Source organism: Hippoglossus stenolepis, chromosome 15 (assembly GCF_022539355.2).
Source record: "Hippoglossus stenolepis isolate QCI-W04-F060 chromosome 15, HSTE1.2, whole genome shotgun sequence".
Taxonomy (NCBI): Eukaryota; Metazoa; Chordata; class Actinopteri; order Pleuronectiformes; family Pleuronectidae; genus Hippoglossus; species Hippoglossus stenolepis.
This window is the reverse complement of record NC_061497.1, coordinates 2,807,058-2,829,870: the sequence shown is the minus strand read 5'-3', so window position 1 is coordinate 2,829,870 and position 22,813 is coordinate 2,807,058. Positions and strand designations below refer to the sequence as shown.

The following is a 22,813-nucleotide window of genomic DNA, read 5'->3' as shown; positions in this document are numbered from 1 at the left end:
GTCATCACTTTGATGCTTGAACATCTGATCATAATAAAACTTGTACCAGAGTCCAGAGTCCACACTGGACTGTTACCATTTGGAGCCATATTGACAAACTGCTGCAAGGGGGGCATTGATCATCTTTCTGTTCCACACTGAGAGCTCAGAGGCATATAAACCTGTTCCAACATCAGCCAGCTCCCTTAGCACGACCCACACACTGTGGACAGCACGCTAACAACACAACAAGTGACTGAAAATAGAGTGTGACTGGGTTTTCTGACCCACTGCTTCTTAGACCGCAACACACCAACAGACTGACTCGCACACAAGCATACACACCCACACACAAGGATGATGGCTGAATTCCATTTCTCTGATAATTTTAGGGTCCTGTCATGACTTTAATAGAACAGAGTTGTCATTAACGTTATTAGAACATCTGTGATTTTAAGCCTTAATATACTGTGTTATATATTTAGTGTTCAGACACTTTTCTCTACTGACTTCTGTGATCCCATGAGTTCTCCTCTGCTCTTACCTTAAGGTTTTGTGAGAAATGTCTTAACTATCAGATGAATTGCCATGAAATTTGATACAGACATTCATGATGGCCTCAGGATGAACTGTAATAATTATGATGGTCTTCTCCCTTTTCAACTAGCGCCAACATCATATCCAATTTGACCCATACTTTGTCCGTGACCATATATCTGCAAGGCTAATGACGTTCCCATCAGCCTCAGCTGCACTTTCTGTGAAAGAGCAAATAGCAAATGTTAACATGTTAACATCCTAACAATAGGTGATGGCAAGCATTTATTTAAGGTAAATATCAGCTTGTTAGACTCGTCATTGCTACCATTCTGATGTTAGCATGAAATAAACATCTATATTGCTCTATATTACAGTCTCATTGAAACATCAATGTGGCTGTTGACTTTAAATATTCTTTGTTCAAATGTTCGACAATGAATAAACTATATTTTTATTCTTTAGTATATGGACTTTATTTAAATTGGATTATCAGACTAACATTTTCTTTTCTTTACTGAGACTGACTCAATTCATGAATCAGGAAGGAACAAAAACCTGATGGAAGCTGAGTGTGACAGTTTAGATCACAGAGCCTGATAAAGCTGAATTTGAATCTGTTTGCACTTAACACAGTGTGACAGACAGGTAACTATGAGACACGGCTATGCTCCCATCAACAAGAGTGGCTGCAATAGCTGTTGAGCATCTGGAAAAAAGGCCTTCAGCAGCAGCTACAGTGATGTCTCTGTCAGAGATGCTGACGGGCATGTTGGGGCCTAACACGCCACACTCTCCTGGCTGCTGCTCGTAGACGAGCCGAGAGAGAGAGAGAAGAGAGATTGAGATCAAGGTAGCCCCAGGGAATAGAGGCCGACATTGTGACAAAGAATGGGAGTAGATATTTTGTACCTGAATGTCTGCCTCAAAATGCTGTCAGCATCTCTGTCACTGATTATGGGAAAGAAAAGAGGATAAATGAGATAAGCTGTTGAACTTTATAGCAGTAATTTCCAGTTAAAAACTTTTCCCCTGATCAGTTGTTACCTCAACCGATGAGGTTATGTATTCATCGTTTATTTGTAAGCAAGATAACAAGATAAGCAAGATAACACAAAACTACTTGACGGATTAACATTAAACTCTTTGACATCAAGAGTAAGAGCGTTTTTTAAACATTTTCACCGTTTTCCCAGAGAAGAATTCATGGATTTTGATGGGAAAAAATCCGGCAGATTTACGCGACTGATATCTAAGGCTACTGTGTCTTGTTAAAATCTGCATTTTGCAATGAAACAACTGTTTGCATGCCTAGGAGAAAAGCTATTATTTGAGCAATTAAGATATCAGATGCAGATGTTCTTTGTTTAATTATTGTTTTTTGGTTACGTGTGGGACACATTCATATTTTGACCTGATTATACAACTACAGGTAAAATGTCAGGCTTATCAAAGGTATCATTCATCCTTAAGGGAAAGTGAATGCGTGTGGCAAAATTCGTGGCAATCTATTTGGTAATTCTGGAGACAATTCAGTTAAAACCAGAAATCTCGACCCCATGGTGGCACACATCACCTTGATGAAATGTCATGGTAATTCATCCAAATGTTGCTGACAAATATTTGATCCAAAGTGGTAAACTTACCAACAGACTGACACTAAATCCCAGAGCCGAGCTGCAGTCTGTTCATAAACAGCATTTATTTTATCACCACGTGAAATGATGCATCTCGCCAAGCGTCCTGAAAACCATGCCATCACATCTCTCCTGCTGTCTTTTGATCTAATTATTGATTTGGACTTGAGTCTGAGGACAACACCCGGAGGCTCACAAATCATCACAGACTGAACGACCACTGACCACACCTCTACAAGGGTGTCACATTAACATGAAGCAATGATGACAATAAACTCAAATAAATCCATCCAGGACAAAGGTCATTCATCCCACAGCAGCTGCTTTCTGTCTGCCAGGTAAATTCATCACAGCATCACAAATGTTTTTTTTTTTCTTTTTGCTGTGATTTTTATTTAGAGTTTCATACATAATAACAGTTCCACAAAGAATGTTTTTTTTCATTTCCAGACAAAACATAAAGATGTCACATATCTATATGTATAGACCCAACTACGAAATTACAAATGTAAAAGAAAAAGAACGAGAGGCAGTGTACTCCCTGGACAGGTTGCCAGCATATCACAGGGCCAACATATAGAGACAAATAACCATTCACACTCACACCTACGGTCAATTTAGAGTCTCCAATTAACCAAACCCCCTCACAAATACAGGAAGAATATGCAAACTCCACCGAAAAAGATCTCAGCCGAACCAGGATTTGATCTGGGAACCTTCTTGCTATGAGGCAACAGTGTTTAGTGAACTCCTGGCCAATGATAAACTGCAGTATGACTGCAAAGCTAAATATTATAGTTAGAACTGAGTTGACTTGCTGATTCAATGATTAGCTGGTTGACAGAAAATCAGTCAGATATTACTCTGATCAATTGATCAATCAGATCTATTGCTACTATTCCTACATGTACTTACTGTCCTTTCACAAGCTTGTTCATTGCACTAGTCTCTTTTCCACAGTCTTCCTATACTGTTCACCTATATTACTGTATATAACCGGATGTATATATGTTTACATACTACACAAACTTCACAAAATGTACATTGATGTTCATACTGTATATATTAACCTACATTTCACTCTCAAACTCAACCCACAACCCACTTTTATCTGTATTCATGGTTAAATTGTTCCCCTGTATATATTTGTACACGGCAATTCTTCAGTGTACACCACTGTAAATATTGTAAGTTATAGTATCACTAAAGCTGTAGTATGTCATTTCCTGCACTTACCTATAAATAATACTGTGTTTGCACTTCTGTTTAGATATAAACTGCATTTCATTGGTGTTGTACTGGTACACTGCACAATGACATTAAAGTTAAATCTAATCTTATCTTTAGAGAAGCGGCCAAAACTCCCCCCACTAAAAGGAAGTCCTGCCCTGTACATATGTTCGTGACCTGAATATCTTTGAGTCTCTGGACTGTAGGTTGGACAAAACAAGCAACTTAAACGATTCCCCACCTCTGGTAATTGTGAAGATCACTTAACACTTTCATACAGTTTTTAAGAGCTAATGTCTAATTGAAAACAGTCTTTATTGCATCCTAACCACAGCAGCAGTGGTGCAGTCTCTAAAAGCTTGGGTTTTAAGTTTGAATGATGTAAAAGCTGTTAAGTCTTTTTGTATTTTCGTGTGATAGCACAGATTTCACGAACACCAGAGTTGACAGGGCTGGGGAGAAGGGAGTTTTTTTTTTTTTTAAAGCTGTCACAGTTTCTGCTGTCGAGAGAATGAAAAACAATTGACTGGTTGAAAGACAAGATGTTGCATCTTTCTTATTTGTCATCATTCGGCTTGCATTAAATTATTTATTTACCCTGCATATTATCTTGCACTGGGGAAGACTTACAAGCGGGACAATGCTTCTGAAAGGAGATCATATATAAATCATCTGGTTGCATCAGTAACTTCTCTGATATGAGGTAACATTTGATTGATTTCTTTGGGGAAATCGTGTGGATGAAACAGCCACAGAGACTATACTACTCAAGAAAAACTGGATTTAGATAATAAATACGAAATGAGGGGAACACAAGCTTGTCTTAAATAGAACGACCACAAATAAGTTGAAATGAATTTGTCATGTTGTGAGAGGCTATTACTGGAGCCTCCTCCCAGAGGAGCAGCAGGGCTCCGCATGCAGAGCTGGAGGTGGAGGATGTTTGTGGGATTTTAAAGTCTCTCTCACTGAATCACTGCATCATTAAAGAGGAATCGTGCTGAATCCAGAATGTTCAAATTATTTTAGTCAAGTGTCCTTTAATGACATTGGTCTTTTTTTAAATCTTCATCCACTCACTGAGAACATTGTCACAATCCCAGTCCCACACATTCCAAACAGGAGTGGAGTGAGTGGATGGCAGTGACACGGTGATGCTCGAGCTGGAGGATCCCTCTCCTCCTCTTATTGCGCAGGATGATACTGCAGCTCCGCTACGGTTTCACACTCCAACCCACCTTGAAACGCCCCCGGTGCTGCGTTCAAGTCCTGCAAGGAAAAATAAAAAAGAGGAGGCAAGAATCTTTCTACGAGTCAGAAGTTTGAGCAATTTTGTGGATAGATCCTGATTCCTCTGACTCATTCGACATTCAACACCTATAGTTGAGCATCAGTAGGATCTTTATTAAATGACAGGAGAGATTTTTTTTATCCTATTAACCAGGGTAACCACCTGTTGGATTTTACCATCTGTGGTTGAGAGTGTGGCATTGCTGTGATCACCTTTGAGCAGTAACAACTCATCCTTTAAAACTGACTCTTGTTTTTGTAATATGAAGTTTAGTCCTACCCGATCCCTGAGATACTTAAAGCTAGGGTTGGTAATCCTGGAAAAGTTGAGTAGGCTTCACTTTGAAAAAATGCAACTGATACATCCCACCCCTTACCATCAGCCCTCTGATCAAAGCTACACTACTGCTAGAAGCCGACTTTTGCGTGACTTGCTCGCTAACCTCTGGCTATCGTCTCTGCTTCAACAGTGTATGACTCTCTTGCTAAAGACTCCACTCATGTGCAGTGAGAGTATGGACAGCTTGCACACAGGCAGGCAGGTCGGTTAGTGAGGGAGAGGTACACCAGCCAATCATTTCATTCAAAAGTACAAAAAAGTGCTGCAACGGCTACAAACACTGGCTTTTCTTCCAGACAATTTTTTTTATTGATAGCTATCGGACATGAAAAGGATTTCAACAAATAAGATAAAAACAGAATCAACTTACCAAACCTAACTTTGATATTAACTTTTAAAAGTTACCTTGTGACCACAACAGGTTTTATTTAATGATGTATGTAGGCTTTGCATTTAATGATCCCACTCTTATAATAAGTGATATAGATAACATAATGGCTGAATTTCTAATCGGTGTTGACAGTGGTGAATAAAATATTGAACTCAATTAGCCTCAGTTGTCTTTACTTGAGTATATGAGTTCATTACAATATGGATCTGTTAACAGAAGATTCTTGGTCTAACCTACATGCTGGCAGTCAAACCAAAAAGCACAAGTAAAATAGAGGGATTTCATATAAGTTATGTTTAGTTGTCCATTATCTGCATGAAATACAGACTGTGGATGTTCACCTGATCAGAACACAAGAAACAGGATGGCAACTACTAATTTAAAACATTAAACATCACAAGTCACAAACAATATTAAAGGTATAAAATTGTAGATGTGAAAAATTATGAAAAAACTATGAATTTACAAACCTAAATGAACTAATGAAAACACTAGGATCAGTAGTATTGATGACTTCTTCAAATGAACTCCTGCCCCATGATAAACTGCAGGAAGACTACAAACACAAAGTTTGTAGTTAAACCTGAGTTAACTGGCTGATTCAATGATTTGCCAATTGATGAATAAATCTGATAGGAAGATAAAGATAATCAATCATTCAAGTCTTAGTTGTGTAGCCCATATTCACAAATCACACTTTACCTCATAGGGCTAAACAAGATCAAATCAAATATATCACAACAATACAACAATATTTTCTTTAATATTATTGCTGTAACATATTGTAACGTATTCTTGCTATCTGCAGCGAGTCATCGCACCGAAATCCTGTCTCTGAACTAAAGATGAGGAAAAACCTCCGAGTGTTTCCACATGTCCTGAACACACCACTCCCCGCTGGGAGAGCGGCGGCGCAGGTAGCCAATCCGCGGCCGTGACTCCCCCACGCTCACCAATGAGAGGAGCGCGGGGGCGGGACCCCGCGCGTGTCAGTTGGGTCCGCGGCGTCGTGTTCCCTCGTCCCATTGGCGCAGGTGAACCGACTCAGGATGCGAGCGGAGCGCGGAGGAGAGCGGGAGAGACAGGGGGACAGCGCCGATGGAAAAGTGTCCAGGGCTCGGGTAACAGCACCACGGCAGACCGGGCCGCTTCCGCTCGTCCTGGGCCACTGCAGGATGACAGCTTGACCGAAAGGGGCACTTTGAGATATGATGAGGTTTATTTCTGGCCGGCAATAGTACTATGATTTGGTATGTGGCCACTTTGATAGCAAGTGTATTCAGCACCCGAGGAACGGCCGCTCAAGGTGAGTCGAAGTGCAGCGCGTGTGTCTCCCGCTCAACTTTCCCCCTCGTCCCTCTCTCCTCTCCTCATCTCCGTTCCTCTGCCGGGCTAACTTTGGGTGTTTGCGTCAGGAAATGTCACTTTACGTGGTGAAGTTCACCATCACCGCACCTGAGTGGAGCCGGGCCGGCCGGTGACGTCATGCACGCACCGGCTGACCGCTCCGTGAATTATAAGAGAGCTTTAAGATAAAGAAGTGTTGTTTGATTTCCTCTGTGTAATGATGGACACGGGTGGTTTTCTCACACTGCGTCCGAGGCTTCACTGAGAGATGTCGCAGCCCGTCTGGGGTTCGCATCTCTCGGCCAGGATGCGAGAGTCTGCTGCCCCTGGAGCTCCAGGACATGTTGCCGGTGCAGGGGTGGAGGTGGTGTGCGCGTGTGCGTGTGTGTGTGTGTGTGTGTGTGCGTGTGTGTGTGTGTGTGTGTCAGCGAGCTGCTCTCCGGCTGCCAGTCTTCACTGAAACGTGGAGGCAGATGTGATTAGTATGGTGCGTTGGTGTGGATGTCATTAAAATGCAATGAGTGGATTAACCTCTTCCTGGGGAGCTGTCCTTGCTGGAGCCGAGTCACGACCGGCTGTGTCCGCTAGGGGGTGGGGGGGGGGATATTAATGGTGCATTTGATGCTCACTGGTGGATGCAGTGGTGCCTGGAGAAGTGGGCATACTCTTAATTTATGCCACAAACATTTTGCAAAGGTTAAACGTTGCGTGTTAAAAGGGACGTGTGAGACAACTCTGTCACAGTTTGTTCACCCCAAAATTGTCCATTTCCGATGTGGATGCAGATTTTGCATCAGTACTGTCCCACAGACCAGAGGGTGAGACAACTCCATGATGATGCATACTAAGTCGTCTATGGGCCAGTAGTTTCTTTTGTAAACTGTCACTTGGAACAGCTGATTTGCAACAGACAGTGTGCCACCATTATGAGATTAACATCATATGTCAAGGGGCTGTTTGCAAATATTACTGAATAAATATTGCAATTTTCAAATACTACTGTAAAAATGACTCCACTACATTTTCTTGATATGATTTACAAGGTTGTGCTGTTGAGAAGAGCTCAACCGTGGTTGGCGTGTTCACTTGAAGTTGTTAGAAGATGAAGCATCTCTGTCACCGTCAGCATCCTCCTCTCTGACGGGGGTGGGGCACGTGGGAGACCGAGCACGCACCGCTGAGGGCCCTGAACTACCATTTCTACCTGTGCTGCTTACGGCACAAGGCCATTTCTTTTGTTTGAGTAGCATGCTTCATGTTTGAATTTCAAAAATTTGGCAGCACACAACTGAATGATCCACATCAGAGGAGATTTCGAGTGAGCTCAAACTATGTTGTCAGGCCACATTGTCTTGCTGGTGAAAGTATGGTCATCACATAGCAAATATGTGTCAACAGCATCACTCATCAAATCTGGGTGGAATTCAGCAAGTACCTAAACACAGAAGAATCATCTTTGACTTTCCATAAATATTAACTTTTCATTTGGTCCTGAGAGAGGGATCCCTCACTCTGAGCTTTCAATGTTTTTTCCCTAGTTATAACTTTTTTTGGGGTAGTTTCTCCTCACTCTGGTCAAGGGTCAAAGCAAAGGCAGAAGATTTGACACCTTGTTAAGCTCTATGAGGCAAATTGTGATTTGTGAATATGGGCTACACAAAGTCAATTGATTGATTACTTGATTGATGGTTTCTATGTTTGCACATCTGTCAAAGCCCAGTGGTTCAGATCGCTATCACAGAATTGAGAAAAAAAAAGAACACTTAAACACGAAAGCGTAATATTCTGATGCTTGATGTTCAAATAATAGTAGAGCTACATGTATGTACCTATAAATGACATCATCTTCTAGAGAGTGAACAGTGGCTGACATTCAGTGCGTACTCATAGATGATGATGTCATCTATTGAGATGTGGGATGCATTTGCCGAGATGTGAGCAAGTAAAGCTGCAGCAGCATCACGCTGTACTCTTAATTAAAAAGAGAATTGAATCCCTCTCTACTTTATCCCTCTTTCTTCATCTCTTTCTACCACTCATCTTCAAGAGAGAGGTGAGGTGGAGGAAATCGGGACAGCGTCTGCGCCTCGGCATCACTGATGAGGTGATGAAGAAATGAGCTGTTGGTGATATAAACCTGTCATAGCGTGTTTTAACTTTTGACACAGGATCTCACTGGTTTATTTTTATAAATTTTTGTTGACGTCCCTCTGGCATGTGATTGGGCTCGGCAAGCAGTTATGCAACGCCTTGACTAAAGAGGATACACTGGAGCATCGTCTGAAAGGAAGGAGACTTGGGGAGATGTTTTTAAGCGGCTTCTCACCGTCTCCACGGCTAGGACGGCAGGCAGCTTGGCAGAAGCGGGCAGTCACGTCTGGATGGCAGAGGAGGAGCGACTGCAGCCGGACTTGTTTGTGTTTTGTAGAGACTGTCCTTTCGGTCAGTCCAACTGGTTATGCATATGATCCCTGTCCTGTGCTTTAACACATCGGCGGAGCTCTCAATGCTCTGCAGCACTCAGGCGTGTGCACACAGACATGCAAACACAGACGAACACATCAGCCAGCAGAAGCCGCGCAGGGCGGCATCCTTCTGGCTGAGTGCTGCCGTCTCAAACTGGCAGCTGGCAAATGGCTCGATTTTTGCCAGTGATAACCCTGGACCAGAGCCAGACTGCCTCTCTTTCTGCCTGTCCCCCCCCCCCCTCTCTGCTCTCCTCTCTTCCTTACCTTGTGTCATCCCTCCCTTCCTTCTCTCTCTTGTCCCATGTGACTCTGGTCCCTGTCACCCCCCTATCCTCCTCCTCACGTCCCTCCTCTCCTGCTCCGTCTTGTCGTCTTCCTCTTCCGCACACTCGGATGAACTTGCTTCCCTCCAGGTGTCAAATAGCCTCTCTCAGCATGGCTGGGTAGCCGAGGGATGGGAACATGGTGGGTTGTGCTAATGTAGGCTCAGGGCGCGCTCCACAGCAACCGTCTGTTGCCATACGCACACACACTTGTTACTCATACACATGCGAGCACATACAAAAACACACACACACACACACACACACACACACACACGTGCAGCCACCCCCTCAGGGAGCAGTGTGCCTTTAACCAGGATATGAACATATGCCCACTAACAGGCTGTCTGCCCCAGTCTACGTTGGACTAATTATGACTAAGCTGTGAGATAACTGCCACTTGGTTGCTCGATAAATACATATGCCACAACATGCCAAGAGGAGTGCGGACTGAGGGGGTGGAGAAGCAGTGGTTGTACATGTGATGGGCATGTTGTTTGGAGTGCAGACAGTGGACAAAAAGCAATGAAAAATGTTTTCATGCTAAAAGTTTCAAGACTGAAACCATTGAACCATCTTTCCACTATTGGGGGGTTCTTGTTTTACAGATCTAACATGCTTAGTTGACCTCTTTAGTGTTCATCTGGTAAGTTTTGTTTATTTAGGTTGGTGCAGATGCTGTCACGTCTGATCTGTGGTGTGGAGGAGTGCTGTATTCACACAATGTTGGCAGCATTAAAAGAACACATAACAAACTGGCTAGTGCTAAATTAGCTTCTTAAGTTGTTGTTACGTAGTGTATTTGTAACAGTTCAGTGCCAAGTGAAGCCAGATACAGTGTACATTCTTTGAAATGTGAAGATTGTATTAGTGCTAATGCAGTAGTGGTAACTAAGCAGTAACAAAGTAAATGTACTCAAGTAATGTGCTTAAGACATTGAGCTACTTGTACTTACCTTAGTATTGGCTTTTACTTCACTACATCTCAGAAGGAAATATTGTGCTTCTTGCTCCACTACAATTATTTGACAGCTTTGGTTACATTCAGATGTCAGTGAAAACCCTGTATTTCAAGATGCGTTAATGTTGAATGTTTGTGATAAACTGAAAGATCAAGTGTTCTTTTATGAATTTAGAACATTCTAAATCTAAAAGGCTGTGAATCAGCTGGAAAAGGATTTGTCACAAAGCTGAAAATAGCCCTCATGAGAAGTTGGTTCTCACACAGATATGATGATCTTAAACTACCCAACAGTATATAAAGTACTTCAAATAAGCTCAACCTTAAACATCTACAGCAGTAAAATGCAATGTACACATCAATGTGGCTGTAATATCAGTGTTTCCCTTAAATCCTCTGATCACTTTACATGTTAACAATAAACACCATCTCTAGTCAGAAGTTATTAGGACATGAAAAGTACTTGAAGTTTATTTTGTCTTTGTTTGATTTGCTCGAGAGTTTATGAGACATGTGTTTATGAGACATGTATTTTAACACATTGAAAGGGGGAGTTTGTGCGGCCTGCCGCCGCTGCTAAACAAATCCTAGGGGATCCTACAACAGATTAATTTTCGTAACCTTTCATACTTGAAGTACATTTAACTGAAAATAGTAAGTAGGCTTTTGGATGCAGGGATTTACTCACAGTGGAATATTTTTAAAGTGGGGAAATAGTACTTTGATAAAGGATCAGAATACTTCTCCCACCACTGAGTTGATGTTAGATTTCACCCTGATGTAACTTGCCATGTTGGTTGCATTGCAACCATTCTGCTTATAGTTTGTTAACATGCTTGTTAGTCCTTTCCATCTCCAATTAGATTTGACGCTGATGTGAAGGACTTTTGCACTAGGCTGCTCATAGTTTGTGGTTCAAAGAGAACTTAGCATTGACTCTTGTGTTAAATCCATCTTTTGATTGCTCTTAACAAGATATTGTTCTCAAGGCTATTACCATGTTAACATCTATGCACAATAGCAGATGTTTGTGGAGATTTTCTATACAATGACATACAGTGAACAGTTAACCCTTGTGTTGTCCCTGCTTCCCCCGGCTGTTGGCCCCCTCACATAGCCCACCACATATTAGCACGCACACCTAGGGCAATAGACAAGTGAGCAGGCAGATGTATTTGTTACACCCGCGGCACACGGTGTGAGTTTTACAGTCCTTTCTCCTGGGGCATATCTGACAACTCTTCCTCTTACTCGCCGAGCGGGCTGCTGCTAGGGCTATGGAGGAGGCCGGACACTCGGGTCGAGCGTCGTCGTCGTCGTCGTGGTCAAGAGCTCTCTGTGCGGCGGCGGCTTTTACAGCCTTCACAACCGCGGCGGACACTTCCGTGCGGGGGATGCGCTCCCTTCGTGCGATGAACGGAGTCACGAGAGCCTTTCCCAGCTGCTCTAGGAACACCCTCCGCTTGTTCCGCTTGCCCGGCATCCAGTCTGGGTTGATCTCTCTCCATATCACGAAGGCGTTGTAGGAAGAGACGTCGATGATGTTGTGGAAGACGACCAGGGGCCAGCGTGCGGTCATCCTCCTGCAGCTGTACATTCCGATCACCTTGTCTAGGTTGTCCACGCCACCTTTGTTGCGGTTGTAGTCCAGGACGATGACCGGTTTCCCGTCCTCGCGGTCGCTGACGTCGTCCTCCGCGTGCTGCGTGCTCAGGAGCACCACGTTCCTGTTTTTCTTTGGGATGTAGGACACCAGAGTGGCGGTGGGCGTGAATGCGAACTTGGATGAGAACACCTCTCTTCCCTTGACCGCGAGCTCGGGCTTGTTCTTCCAAACCGTGCCGACCACGGTGATCTTCCTCTCCAGGAGCTGCCGCGCGACTTCGTTGGAGGCGAAGTAATTGTTGCACGTGACGTTACGACCGTGCAGTCCCTCCGTTACATCGAGCACTACCCGCAACCCCTGGTTCCGTTCTGGGCGTCCGCCGCTCAGCTTTCCGGTGTACACTTGCATCTTCCAAGCGTAGCTGGATTTTGCATCGCAGGCCACCCACGACTTGATCCCGTATTTCGCCGGCTTGCTGGGCATGTACTGTCGGAAAGGAGAGGAGAGCAGATGAGGACGAGGACTAGCAGCCGCTATCTAGCTATAGCTACATAACATAACATAACATAACATAACATAACATAACATAACATAACATAATAATAATATAAAAAAAAACGGAAAAAAAAAACTAACCTCTGAACGGAACCAGTTGCCTGGCCATGGTCACTTCGGGCCCCGGGTTGTAGAGGTGCGGCAGCCGCGCCACCCACGCGTCCCAGACCTCTCACACGGCCGGCAATTTGTCCGTGGCTCGTCTCGTGCGTTTCGTCTCGCGGTCGTCGAAGCGCAGCAGTCTGGAGTACGTGTGGAAGAGTTTTAGGGGCATCTTGGCATGAAATATCGCCCGGCCGCTCTCGGTGTCCCACAGGCTGGCGGCGGCCTCGCCCCGGGACCTGTACACGCCCGCTAAGATCGGCAGCCCTACGTAGGCGCGCAGGTCGGTCTCGTCCATCCCTTTCCATTCGTTGCCGTATTCGGCGACCCTCCCGATTCGTCATCTCCAGGATGATGTTCTCTACCGTCGGCGTGACGAACAGGCGGAACGTCGAGGCTAGGTCACCGGCGCGGGACGTTACGTGCATCGTGGGGCCCGGGGGGACCCCGATGGGCGTAGCGGCGGCGCTTTGAGCCACAGCAGAGGAGGAGGAGGAGGAGCAGCGGCCGTACGCCCTCGAGGACCATGTTATTTCCCCCATTTCTCTCTCTTTCCACGAGTCCCGTGGTGGTGGTGGTGGTTGTTCCGTGGTCTTGTCCTTCTTCTTCTTCCAAGGATGACGAATCTGCAGCAGCATCACCCACTGGGTCGTCGGTCTGCATCTCGGTTCGCTTCTCGGTCTTGCTCTTTCGCGTCCTCTTCGGGTTCAGAGGATTGTTGCTGGGAGAATAGCTGTTGGAGAACCTGTTCTCTGGTGAAACACGCTTGACGTGACATCGTGACCTGGTCAGGGAGAATGGCACACGGAGAATGGTTCACCGGCTTCTCTGTGGGTCTAATATACCCCCCGAGATTACAATTGGAATCAGGTGTGGGTCTAAATGACCCCACAGAGCAACACAGCGCCCTCTCTGGGGGTCTAAATGACCCCCCCAGGAGAATCGAGAATGACAATTCATTCATCTCAATGACCCCAGGAGAATTGGATATTGACAATCCTTGGGTCACCCTAACCCTAACCCTGACCGGCCAGGGCTTCGCGACGCACGCACGCACGCACGCACGCACGCACGCACGGACGCACGCACGCACGCACGCACGCACGCACGCACACACAGACACACACACACTCTGGGTCAATCCGACCCAGGAACAACACGAGGGTTAACTGAGGTGTCTTGAGGTCTGTCCGATTCTGATTTAATTTATAGTTCCTCGACTATATGTCAAGTTTGATGATAGAAGGGGTTAGGGTCAGGGTTAGGTTCAATCAATAAGTCAATTGGACTCATGGATTCGATTTTGGTGATCAAAGGTCACAGTGACCTTGTATAAATCTGGAAAAAACATTCTGTAGACAGAAACTGCACTGGCTGGTGGAAGCATACAACCGCAGTACGGCCTTTATTATGTGCTGTCTCACAGGGTTGCTACCCGAGTATCAAACTGGTCCACTGACATCCTGAAATCGAATTGGAATGGATCATGATAATTTCGCAGCTCCTTAAGAAGATGAAATTCTCCTTGTTCCTGAAGTCTTCTCAGGATTGGAAAGACCCAATAGTTTTGCCTTTCTCTTTTCAAGTTGTGACAGGGCCACAATATCCTCCACACAGCCTGAGTAATAAAACGCATCGGTTGAAATGTGCAAGGTTTCTGTGTGTGATCAAACTTCAAAGACAGATTTAAATAGCTCACACGAAAATTCGTACTTGGTACGCAAAGATCTTTAGGGTTGGGTGATATGGTTATCACAATACACATTTTCGTATCAATTAATATTGACAATTATCACAATAAATGTCGATTTCATATTTACTTCAAGTTTAAAGTTTGATATTTGCAATGTCTAGAAACAGGTGATGAAAATGGAAGGCAGCACAACAGTAGGGCAGCATGACTCGTATCTGTTGGCTGCTCTTATACTCTCAGCTCAGGTGTCTGGCTGACAGCACTGTCAGCATCCCGGCACGAGAGGCACTTCATGGTGTCGATTTCATATAAATGGGCTTTGACCAAGCTGCCAACTTTTACTTTGTCTGTGTGGGAATCTCATGATGACTAAAGACATTAAAGAGATAATGCACATTTAAATGTGTTTTTTGAGCTGTAAACTTAATTATATGACTGTTCTTTGATGGAATTCATATTGCTGGTTTTAATATCACATTTATTAACATATTTATTTAAAAAATCTACATTTATGTATTAAACACAGATCACAATGCCACCCAGTGTTTCAAAATGTCTTGGACCTTGCAGGGCCACTGCTTGAGTCAGCCATTTGGGACGTCTCTACATCATTACATTTATTTGAAAAAGTGAACACCCTCTAATAAAAGGAGGGCAGCCCCCTGTCACCAGCAACCACTAGTGAGTGGGAATCTTGAAAGCTTCAAGATTCCCACTCACTAGTGGTCGTTCATTTTCAAATCCATTCCAAAACTAAACCCCTAAACCAACACGCCATTCACCATTCAGAGACATCTCCCATACTCTCCTGCGCCTCTATGTCCTTACACACGGCTGCTTCAACCATGGCTCACACATGCACACTGTTTACACTGCTGTCTGAGACAGCTGATTGTGCCAGCAGTTCAAACTAGGGATGTCACCGGAACCGATACTTCGGTACCGAGCCGATGCCGAAATTCTAAAAATGTCAATTTACACTTTTTACAGTACCATAGGTACCGAAGCAGACACACATAACATGTCCAGTATCCTTGTACCGTGCTGTATTACTCTGCTGCATGTCCTCCCTCCTCACTCCCCCGTTGATCTGCGCTACACATTGAAAAAAGTCCAACACACACATTTCGAGACATAATATGACGCTCACAGCAAGGACATCAGGGTTGAAGTGACCGGAGCGACCCAAATTCATGATCCGACATCATCATTTAATAACTAAATACATGTAATTGTGTAAGTGTGAAATGTGACAGAGAAGAGGACACACACACACATGTAGACAGGAGAGAAATTCCTCCTGCGGATCGCAACGCAGTCTTTTAACTTCATTGTTGCAGAAGAAACGACGGCCCATTTATCCAGGAACATAAATATGAATTCAGCAGGTTTTTTAAAAGATCAGTTCTATGCTTGAGTGATTAGAAAGGAGCAGAGGAGCAGAATCAAGCTGGGTAATGCGCCTCATGTGGCATTGAGTGGGCAACAATGGCAGTTATATTCATTTAAAATTAAATCTACAACACCATAAAGTATACAACAAGTGAAAGAGTGTGAAGATTTTCTAAGGCGACTGTAAGAAAGGACATGAACCAGCAAGGCACAGACTCCAGACTATGCTTGTCCACTGGCAACAATGTGAATAACTTCAGGGGTAAGATATATAATGTATTGTTTGTGTGATTGCCATGAATTATGGTGGCAGCTGACAAGCACCAACTGTCCTCTGTCTTCTTGCTGCTGCATTGTAGTAGTTTGGCTTTTGCAGCTGATGCACTGCAATGATTCTTGCTGTTTTGGGTGTGTACCCTCATGGTTGAATGTACTTATTCGAAGTCGCTTTGGAAAAAGCGTCAGCTAAATGATATGTAATGCATTGGCCGCTGTTGTGCTTACATTGGAAATAGTGGAGGCATATAACCTCTTACTGTCTGAGGCTACATCCATAGGAAAATGTTTCTGTATATGATGACGTTTTAAAATTAAAACATTTTCGCTCTGTATCATATGTTTTCTTCCTCCATACTAACACACCTGAAAAAGCATTTCATACTGACCATGATATGACTGAGTGTGTCTGTGTAAACAGGAATCAGATTGTCTATTTGCAGGGGGTTGCTTCATTGCAGAAAATACTATATAATATGCATGTTACTGGAGTATTCCACAAAAGGGTACACCACAGAACTCGGTAAATAAAAAAACATAACAACACTAGAGGAGGTTAGCATAGGCTAAGGTTACCGCTGAAATCATGACAGAAAAAGTTGGTATGTGAGGCCCTGAAATTAGCAACGTTGTGGCAATGGTGAGTAAGTGCCCCTACACGCCCCCTACTCTTCATGTGCGTATTGCATCTTGCGGATACATAGCATTAATTTTGGAGGATATGGACAACCGACACACAGATGCAGGACACACAAGGAAGCCATTGCATATTCGGTTTTAAAACAAGTTCATCCCCGGCCAAAGTAAGATTATAATTTCACCGATGGTAGTTGAGTCATGAATGAGAATATGTTAGTGTGGATTTAGCCTGAAAGCACCTGTCTGCATTGTCTCCAGAAAATGGCTTTAGTAAGAATAGTTATACTCGACACTGAAATATATCTGTGTTAACACAGAATGTACGTTATACCTTGACCACAAACAGTAATTACATCCTTCGAAATGAAAAGCCATTAGGTTTATCGATGTGATCATGTTTTTGTTTGTGTTGATCCTCGAAACTGACAGGAAACGTATTGCATTGGCACCTCTGACCACCTGCTGCAGGTGAGTGATTGGATCCTGAATGCTTCTTGGCTACATTTACGTTTGCATATGTTTTTACTCAGACTACAGCCTCATTCTTGTCTGTTTGACTGAAAATGAGATTCATCTGGAGCTCTGAAGCTCCAGAAAACTTTTCAACTTGTGTTTGTGATTCAGCGATGCCATCTCCCAAGTCAGCCCATGTATATTTTTGGGTGAACTGTGTGTGTAAACGGAGCTGCCAAGGAACGCTGTTGCCTAATTATAATTATAATTAATTTCATTCCCAGAAACTTCCATTGTATCTCTGTTTTTTGATGATCCCTACAGTAGGATCACTTAATGAGTAAGTGGGTGGCTGCCTGGCAAAAACAAAGCTGCTGACCAAGAAAAGGGAGACTCATGTCTCATTAAGAGCATAGATTTAAATCCTGTGGGTGGACATTTTCTCACTGAATAACCTGTGTGTTGAGTGATCCCTGTCCTTTTCATTTAGAGTCTGGACTTTTTGTTGATCAGGATACCAATCGCTGCAATTAATAACCAAATTATCCATCATATTTAAACATATTCTGACGTTCCTTAACTTATGAGCACCACAGCTCGAACAACTATAAATATATAGCAAACAAGTCAAAATTGTCCAGCATCCTTAAAGAGAAGGTTAGATAATGATAGTACTGTGTGGAGTGTGTTGATCAGCCCCAGAGAAAGTATTAAGAACCTGAAAGTTACTGTACTTTACACTTATATTCTCCATTACAAGTAAAAGTCATTCATTGAAAACCCAAAAGTGTTTCCCATACAGAGCTATTTTATTGGGGAAACATCAAAGCCTATGATATTGCCTGAGGTGCTGCATGTATGAATGGGTGAATGTGAGTTGTACTGCAAAGCATTTTAGTCTTTAAAACTATATATCCATTTACCATTATACACAATATTACAACCCTCAAATTCATACTTATGTACTAATGTAAATGTATATACTCTAGTTACATTAAGTTAAAGTAACAAGTATTCGTGGGCATTGTTTTTATTCTACACTAGTTTATGTTTATCTTCTACTTATTTTTTGTTGTATTTGATGAAAATTATCCTCCCTTTTCTCTAGCTTGGGTGCTACATTTAGCAAGATTTGCACTGTAAATAGCCTTTGAGACCTTCTCATCCACTTTGTTGCCCGAAGAGGCTATAAGTACCCAAAGTACTCACACTGTACCGGCATCTTTTATCCACAGCAAATCTTTACAGTAAATGTTTTGAGCTATCGTGTTCTGTGCTGACACTAAAACGTTTCCTCAGAGAGACCACTCTTCTCTCCCATCAGTCTGACTTTAGATAAACAATTGCTTACTCAGCCCACTGGGCTGGAGGGACAAATTATTTTCATTATCCATTTTTCAGAAAATTTGACGAAAGCAGTCTTTCTATTTTCTCACAGTATTAATTGTCTGATGTATATAATGTCATAAAATAGTATAAAATGTCCATCCCTATGACATCTTTTGTTTAGAAAAGAGAGAAAAGTAGAAAATACTCATTAGAGAAGCTCAAACCAGGAAATAGTGGTTAAGTTAAATGGAATGGAATGGGCACTACTAAACTATACCTAGTGTAGAAGGGAGTATACCATATGATATGTAACGATAGTATTGTTTTGGGATTTGGTTATTAGTATGTTGTTGAGAAATGTAACCTACTGATATTATTTCAAAGTTTCATTTTCATTCAGGGTTTATATTGTTATTACTGCCTGGCCCTACTAGCCCTACATAAACAGTACCTGTAATGATGTTAATCACTGACTGCTAATAAACACAGTTACACTGGAGTGATGCAGCATCCAGTGCACACTTGGTCTAGAAACCTGTAGATTGAATGACAGGCTTGAATACATTTTTGAACAAGAATCACCATACAACTCTTTCTATAGGCTGTATGTAAAATCATTCATTTAAAAAAGCAAATAAAACTTTAAAATTTTAAGTGGAATTAATTACATGACACAACAGCATGTTTTCACATGTTGCAGTTCAATCCGCTGTGGACAGTTCCTGCTGCATGTACATGGGAAGCCTTCTCTTCCACTGAGCGTAACCAAAAGTAGCACCCTGTACTCCAGGGCAAATGGCACACTTCATTAAAGTCACCAACCTTTAGATGTCAATCAACCTGGTATTTGGGCCACGCAACAGTGACTGGCAGATGCAGTCAGACCCCCAAGCTGCCAGCAGCCTCCATTTTGGTTCAGTGAATCAGTCCATTGGGGGTGCTTGGCTGGATGAACGCATGGAAAAGATTATGAGCACGAGATGCTTCATGTGATTTTGATTGTTGTAGATCGCTGTCAATTATATATGAGCTGTCCACAGAGCTTCGATGCATTTCTATTCCACTCCAGCACACCCAGATACACAACTGTTTCCATTTACAACATGCATTTTTATGTTTGCCCGAGGTAGACAGACTGTTGAGAGCTCTAGCTGTCACTGCTGTCTACTAGTTGTTTCCATGTACCTGTTCCAGGGATGTTTCCATTCTATATGCCTTGAGAAGTGTATTGATAAGACTTGATTCTTTGACTCAATACTTGTAGTTACTGCTGATGATGCTAAAGTTCACTTGTAAATGTAACAGCTTATTTTGTTCCAGGCTTTTAGTTAGTAGCAAGTGTTGTACATTTGGATTTGTCTTCAACCATCACTGGGTTGTAACTTAATTCTTGGCAGGTGAAGACGGGGGTTGCATTATGTATTATTGCTCGTAACTTCCATTACATAACCACTCTTGAAAAGATCAGGGAGATATAGAGAAGGATGTTTGGGTCTACAGATGTATTTCAGCATGGATACAGACACTATCTCTCCAGTTGTCTCTTGGCTCACCTAAATGCAACTGCTCCGTTTTATCCAAAACTTCCTTCTTTAAAACTCCCTCACTGCTCCTCCTTCAGATCTGAGAGGGACTAAAATAGATAGTGGTAGTTACACAGATAAGTGTGTTTATGGTACACTGATCTTGATGAAGTGTTTGACTTGAAGCAGCCCTTGCAGCACAGCACTACAGGAGGGCATTGCTCTCTGGTATTTGTACTGAGCATACTGTGCCAGTGTAGCTGAGTCATCTTAAAACTGCCCAACTAGTAATTGCTGTCTGCTAAAGTCATGGTACACAAAATTGGCACATCATTGTAACCGTCATTGCATTGCAGTCTTGTAATGCCACTGCGATGTTTGTGTACAGAAGAAGATTCTACTTTAGTTTACCTTCAGCGGTATTAGTGCTGGAACATGAGTCACAGCTAAATGAAATGTGTTTTTCTGTTAAGGTGTGTATTTAACTATTAAAACTGGAGAAGATTATGGAAAAGAAGATATTGTCATTTTTACAGGTGGTAATTTTGTCTCTCTACTAGAGGTGACGAGCTGAGCTGACCCTGATGGTTGGTATCAGGGTCTATCTGGACACATTTTGATGAATTGTGTTAGCTAATATATATATATAAGATCTTTCCACTGCATTCCATTGTTTTCAATCTGCTTGTGTTGTAGTGCTGCTCTCCTTTACCAAAGCTAGGTTCTACAGAGCAGCATCTCACTCTGTATGCAGGTAAAAATTATATTGTGAGAATGAAAATATATTTGGAGTTGAGACCCGTGGATTGGTCAAATACACGGTTTTATTACAGTCAGATGCTGAATTCTCAGGAGTGATGATCATCACAGAAATAAATTGGTTGGCGACTACTCATTTTGACAATAAGTTGCTCAAACAAATGCTTTGACTTTTTCCAAAAAGTTCAAACATCTTTGACATGACATGCATTTATTCAAATATAAACGCACAAGTCAGATGATGATGAAAACTTGACGTTAAGCCACTTGTCAGTGGTGCCTCCTCCGCTGCCTCACTTGGGTGGAAAGCTAACAGGTGAGCTCACAGATCGCATGGTACGAAGTCGACAAACAGCCTTCCCTGTGTTCATTACTTTGCCAACTGCAGATCTCCAAATACTTCCATAAGTCGCTTCGCAGGTGCTCTGGTGTCATGATTGTCTGCTCAGGGCGGTTTTGCACGCGAGCATCCTCCACTTTCGTAGTTAAACAACGTAACATTACTGTCTTACTTTACTGTAGGGTGAAGTTTTTATCAGGTGCATATATGCAGCTGCTTGTGGCATGCAGTTGGCCATATGGACAGACAGATGTATACAGTAACTCAGTCCCTGATGGGCAGTCAAGGTTTTATTCTACTCAGTGACCAGGGAACTGTGAAAGACAGTTCAGAAGCATGGGGAATATTAATAAAGTTTCATGCTTGGTTGAAGGCTTAATTCCATTTATCACCGAAGGGGTGTTTAACACAATGAAGTAGAGATGCCTGTTGCTGCCACATCTCAGTCATCCAATTAAATAGCTGTGGATGATGTCGAGTTTGGGTGAAGAGTTGAGTCTGCTCTGACATTACTGTATCTGTCAAATCTCCTGTTCTCCCCTCTCAGCCTCCAATAATCCTGAGATCATGCAGCCATCAAGCCCTTGCGTGTCAGGTCTGGGCACTCTCATGAGGCTCGTCATACCCTTCAGCTATTTAACTTTAGTATTATGACATTAGCAATAAACCTTTGAAGTAAGCCTGACATTGTTTATAGACAATGTTAATGCATTCTGCTCCGAGTGTGTGTCTGCAGTCACATCCATCCAAAGGGCTTACAGGAAAGGCTTTCCTTGAGTTGACACTGTGTTCTTGAGCTCCTGCGTAGAGATCCCAGTGTCCACATCAGTTTGCTTCTTCACTGCTATGCTCATCCACTGCCAGTGTTACAGACATGGACACATGGACACTGGCGCTGTCAGATGGAGGAATCAGTTGATGGATGAGTGGCTAAAGTGTATTAATTTGACTAGACAGAGCAGTGTGGCTCACTTGTAGTTGGCAGAGTAAAGAAGTTGAAGTTGATGCTGTGTGTGTGATGTTTTTCTTAAAATTACCCTGATGTCAGACTGTGAGTGTGTGTTTTTAAAAGAGTGCTTCTGAAATATATTATTAATACCAGGGCTGCAGCTATCTATTATTTTAGTTCTCGAGTATTCTTTTGTTCATTTAAGAACGTATTTTTCCTTAAGCCTGAGTGGTATTTGTAAATCACATATCATAACAGAATGCTAAATATGAAGCAACATAGTTACTTTTTTTTATTGTTGTGAAGATGTAATGGTAACAAGTGGGTAATGCTGTGCAGTGAGTTACTCCCTGACATCATTACGCACTTAGCCGAGGCATAACACATTTATGTACAAAATGCTATACCTTGTTAGAATGGATAAAAGCTCGGCAAAACACCCTTAACAACCATTTTCATCAACACCAAGCAACTAAATCAGACAAAACACACAAACTGTACATGTCCACAAAGAGAGTATTGATGATCATGCTACTTCTTGCTAACAGCATAAGCTACTGTATAATATGAACGCCTACTCTATTAACTCCACAGAATTCAACAGTATCTTTCTAATCTTTGGACGACCAAAACTCACTGAACCAGCAGCCTAAAAAGAGCTAAAAACAGCCATGTACATAAATAATGTCTTACC

The 22,813-nt window shown here is 42.8% G+C and overlaps 1 protein-coding gene across 1 annotated transcript in view; it reads left to right on the top strand.

Moving 5' to 3' along the window:
• The first annotated feature begins 6,443 nt into the window (after positions 1–6,443).
• LOC118122572 (protein turtle homolog B) overlaps positions 6,444–22,813 on the top strand; it is a 128,748-nt gene continuing 112,378 nt past the window's right edge. Inside the window, exon 1 of the mRNA XM_035179363.2 lies at positions 6,444–6,710. Coding sequence (XP_035035254.2) covers positions 6,647–6,710 — 64 coding nt within the window. The 5' untranslated portion in view covers positions 6,444–6,646. The remainder of the gene's footprint in view (positions 6,711–22,813) is intronic.